This window comes from Silene latifolia, chromosome 11, assembly GCF_048544455.1.
Source record: "Silene latifolia isolate original U9 population chromosome 11, ASM4854445v1, whole genome shotgun sequence".
In the NCBI taxonomy this organism is placed as follows: Eukaryota; Viridiplantae; Streptophyta; class Magnoliopsida; order Caryophyllales; family Caryophyllaceae; genus Silene; species Silene latifolia.
The window spans coordinates 152,349,289-152,354,536 of record NC_133536.1 but is presented as its reverse complement, the minus strand read 5'-3'; the positions used below and the strand labels follow the sequence as shown (position 1 = coordinate 152,354,536).

Below are 5,248 nucleotides of genomic sequence, written 5' to 3'. Positions count from 1 at the left end.
ATAAGGCTAGAATAGATTGTCACGAAAAGAAAGCCTCTTTGAGGTGTCCTAAGGGAGTTAGTGTGTCTTATCGTGGGTTTGTTTTCAAACCCAAAATCAAAGTGATTCCAGCCGTGACCATGAAGTCTTATCTGAGGAAGGGGTGTCCTTTCATTCTATGCCATGTGAAAGACCATAGTATGGTCGGGCTGAGAGCTGATCAGATACCAGTGGTAGGAGAGTTTCCAGATGTTTTTGCGGAGGAGATACCAGGTTTGCCACCGAAGAGGGATACAGAATTCAGTGTGGAGTTGAAACCAGGGACGGGACCTATAACACCCCCATTTATTCAGGAGCCTTTAGTTAGACATTTCCAAATAAATAGGACTGTTACCATCTCGGTTTCCCGAGGTAGTGAATAACAAAGTACAACAAACCAAACTACTTTAAATTAAAACTTTATTGAATACATGTTTTTTTTTGGTAGAAGGTAAGTAATTTCATTAAGCTCAAGAACTATTACAAACTATAGATAATACATTAGAATGAAACCAAATTCTTTCAATGACTGGATTCCATAATACATTTAATCCAGTCCACATCCTTACTACCACTAATCAACTCGTGCCTATTACTAATCCTGCACTTCACTTGCTTTAGAATTTGAGAAACTACAATCGCAGGTTTCAGTAATGCACCTTCAAGTCTTGCTTAATTCCTTTGATACCAGATAGCATGATAAGTTGCCAGTATTCCTCCAATGCTTACACTCTTCTTAATCTGAGTCCACTTCCTTCGTCCAAGCCATATGACTCCATTGCCAGTAGGAACAGGAATGTTCATTCTGAGACTCACCCCTGCAATAATCAGCTTAGCATATTCACACTGCTGAAACAGATGGGTAACAGTTTCCTCTGCATCATGACATATGCAGCACTCATTCATTGTAGTAATTCCATGTCTGAACAACTTCTCCCTAACATTGAGAGCATTTCTGAAAATGAGCCAAGCTAAGAAACTATGTTTAGGCAAGCTCCAGGAGTTCCACACTAACTTAGCCCATCCCACTTTCTGTTCTTTATGTCGAAGCCATTCGTAACCAGAGTTAACAGTGTAACCAGTTTGAGTAGCAAGCCAACAACCTTGAGAGTAACCAGAATGAAAAATGTCCTTAACTTTACATATAGCCCTCCAATTCCCACTAAATGGGTTTTAGGCTTATAAGATCCCCAAGGCTCACCTTTTAAGTACAATTGGTGAACCCATTTCACCCATAAACTGTCTGGCTTGCTGTAAATCCACCACACCAATTTACCTATAGTAGCCTTGTTCCAGGTTAAGCTATATCTAATACCCAGGCCTCCTTCTAATTTTGGCACACACACCTGCTCCCAACTGACTAGGGGTGATCTAACATAGTTGCTTGTGCCATCCCACATGTAATTTCTGCAAATGCTATCAATTTTCCTCAAAACACCTTTAGGGATTAGAAAAATATTAGCCCAATAACTGTATAAAGAAGTCAACACAGACTGGACTATAACTAACCTCCCTGCATAAGAGCATTTCCTTGCACCAACAGCTCTAATTTTTTCTACAATTTTTTCCACAAGAGCCTGACATTCCCTTTTACCAAGCTTCCCTGCAGTAATGGGGACACCCAAATATTTAAAAGGAAGTTGGCCTTCCTGACATCCAGAAATGCTAAGAATCTGAGCCTTTTTATGTTGATGGACCCCATTAAAATAAATGTTGGACTTTTGCTGATTCATATAAAGTCCAGAGGCAGCAGAAAAAGCGACAAAAGATCTAAGAAGGACCCTTACAGAGCTAAGGTCACCCTTAGAAAACATTAGCAAGTCGTCAGCAAACATAAGGTGTTGTAGTCTCAGCTTACCACACAAGGAGTGAAACTTGAAATCAAGCACATCAGTTGTAAAATGTAAAATCCTTGTAAGGTATTCCATGGCTATGGTGAATAAAAGAGGAGATAAAGGATCTCCCTGTCTCAATCCTTTCTTGCCTGGAAAGTGCCCAAATTGTTCACCATTGAGAACTAAAGAATAAGAAGCACTGGTAATGTACTCCATAATTAAGTTGAGAAACTGAGGAGGGAAATTGAGAGCTAGCATCATCTGTTTGGGAAATCCCCAGTCAACAGAGTCATAAGCTTTCCTTAAATCCACTTTGATCATACATCTAGGAGATACAGCAGTCCTTTTATAAAGTCTGATAACATCCTGACACACCAAAATATTTTCAATAATATTTCTCCTTTTAATAAAGCCCCCCTGATTAGGACTGATTATGTGAGGAAGAATGGCAGCCAATCTGGTGCAAAGAAGCTTGGCTATCACCTTGTACACCACGTTACAACAAGAAATGGGCCTGAACTGGGTAACATTCTCAGGCATCTCAACCTTAGGGATGAGAGTAACAAGAGTATGATTAAGCTGCTTCAACAATTTCCCATGAGTAAAGAAGTCTTTAATTGCAGTACAGATGTCATCCCCAACCACATGTCAGGCATCCTTAAAGAATGCACTAGAGTACCCATCAGGGCCAGGGGCTTTATGAGTAGGTATTGAAAAAAGAGCCTCCTTAATTTCAAGAGAAGTTACTGGAGCAAGCAAAATAGTCTAGTGATCAGTATTGCAGATGGGACCTCTTTGTACAACCTGAATATTAACAGGCTGCACCTGATCAGCTGTACCCAGCAGAGTTTGGTAGAAGGCCAAAAAAGAAGCTTGAATCTGATCAGCATCATTAATCCACTGTCCATGATCATTAGTAATTCGAAACACCTTATTTTTTGCTTGCCTGCCTTTAATATAGCTGTGAAATACTTTAGAATTAGTATATCCTTCCTTTAACCAAATGGCTTTAGACTTTTGTAGCAGGAAACTATCGGCTGCTTTTTGCAAATCCTGATACTCTTTAAGTGCAGCAACCTCAGAAGATATTAGGTCACTATTGGCAGGATCAGCCCTCAGCAGCTCCTGAGTGTACTCCAGCACCTTCCAAGCTCTGAGTGCATTGTTTTCAACATCATCAAATAAAGCTTTGTTTAAGTCTTTAAGAGGCTGTTTCAATTGCTTAAGCTTACTGACCAGCTTGAACATAGGTGTACCAAGCACCTGACAATCCCATACAGCCTGAACACAAGGAATAAAATGAGATGTCCCACTCCACATGTTGAAATATTTAAAGGAGGATTTTCTGTTCCTAGAGCTATTAGGATATTGGATGATACAAGGAGTGTGGTCAAAGTACCATTCAAGGTGAAAGTGGGCAAAGTAATCTGGCTTCTGAACAATCCATTCAATGTTCACCAAGGCTCTATCTAACCTGTTGTACACCCTACTACAAGCATCATGCTTATTATTCCACGTAAAAGATAGTGACCTTGTTTCAATACGGTTTCTTGCCCCTTTGCACTCTTAAATCTAACCAAGAAGATTCCACTAGGAAGAAAGGAAACCCTCTCAACACCATAATCTGCCCACAAATGGTGTATAAAATCTTCCACCACATCCCATGGAGGGTTCGCACCCAGTATGAAACAGACTACAGAGTGTTTCCAAAAATCCATTTCAACCTTAACATCTTCCTTAGTGAATTGTAACATACCTTCTGGTTCTTCTGCAATTGTGTCAAGTGTCTGCTTGTGCTTGCCTCGATTTTGCACGATCCATTCTTCAGCTTCTTCATCTGTGGTAAGATCCTCCAAATCAAATGGTTGGAGGTCCACCGGGTTCGAAGAAATCTTAACCACAGTCGAAGGTCCTGCTACAGTGAAATCCAACGGAGAAAATCTATTTTTGTTTGATTTTTGATGAGTTTTATTGTGTGTAGAAGAAAAAGTTCGTTGCTTTACTGCAGATTTGATCGCCGTCATTGTTGAAATTTAGGTCATAATGTAAGAAAAGCTCTCTTTTTTCCTTTTTTTGTTCTTTTCTCTTTCTATCTCTACATTCCTAATGTTTTATTTTTATTGAATACATGTTTATTACAACTTTAACCAAGTCAAACTTAATATAAATTATAATACATCTCGGAGCGGAAATAAATAAAGTGATGTAATTATTCTATGTGATCTAGACTTCAACTATGGTCCAAGTCAAGCTCTCATCCCAATGCTCCTAAGTCAGCTAATCTTTAGTACCTGTTAAATCTACTCCCCATAAAACGGTTCACCGCAAGTGTTCACAAATATACAGTCAACCGCGAGGTTCAGTAGGAATAAATACTAACAACAAAAAGATACGATAAATAATCCAATTTCCTTTTTCATTGCACAACCCCCTGACAACGTGCTCCTTCCTTTTACTTACTCATTACACTAATCATCCCTCCAATCCCTGGCCGGGGCAGCCTCAACCCGAAGGTGAGTAAACACAAACTACATTACCAAAGGTAATGTCTGCCTCAACAAATAGTTGATTAAATATCCACCAGATGGCCTGCAGACCAATCTGGGGCATGTCCCGAGTAAATATGATTTAAAATCGTCTGCCAGAATAAATTTGAAATAGGTCACCCGAAGGCTCTTACCATGATGTCTGCCAATATAGCCGCAATAATAATCTACATCACCACGAAGGGATGTCTGTCAGTATTAAACTGAATAACCAATGCAATAACAGTAACTCCATCATAACTAATCCAACCAACATTTACAATATAATTCTCCCCTCAAACAATTTCAATGATATCAACCAACACAATTCTCATATGATCAATTCACTTTAATATAAATCATCCAACAAACATTATCGAGTAAAAGTTGAGTAGGATTTATCCCTACCTGATAAGCAATTCCAATTAAGCAACTCAAGCAATCCAATAAATAAAGTAAATCTGACCCGATTATAATTCTTCACAATCGTCACCTAATCAAAATTTTATAATACAATTCAATTCAATTATTCATTTGTTATTCCTTTTATTATATTAATTACTCAAATTAATTATTTATTATAATCTTTTATAAATAAATTATTATTATTAATTATTATTACGGTATACGAAAACCCAAGTCAAACCCAACTTAAAAACCTAACTTAAATAAATAAGACACAAACACATAACCAACCCATATAGCTCGTAAAACCCAACAACCCAAAAACCTCCATGTAACACGTGAACCATCCTCACACCCATTCATTCACGGTTTTAACCGTGATCAACGCTTCACCAAAACCCGCATCCCATGACACTCCTAGCCACCACCAGTAACACCCAGACCTGCAAAACCCTAGCCTGCACC

General features: G+C 38.7%; 1 protein-coding gene across 1 annotated transcript; it reads right to left on the bottom strand.

The window, feature by feature from the left end:
- Nucleotides 1-690: 690 nt before the first annotated feature.
- On the bottom strand, nucleotides 691-3,877 carry LOC141614161 (uncharacterized). Its single transcript, XM_074432916.1, has 4 exons — nucleotides 3,431-3,877; nucleotides 2,645-3,134; nucleotides 1,220-2,464; nucleotides 691-1,121 (listed from the first exon to the last, which is right to left on the bottom strand). The coding sequence occupies exons 1-4, from the start codon at nucleotides 3,875-3,877 to the stop codon at nucleotides 691-693; spliced, it is 2,613 nt and encodes an 870-aa protein (XP_074289017.1).
- Between the last annotated feature and the right edge of the window lie 1,371 nt (nucleotides 3,878-5,248).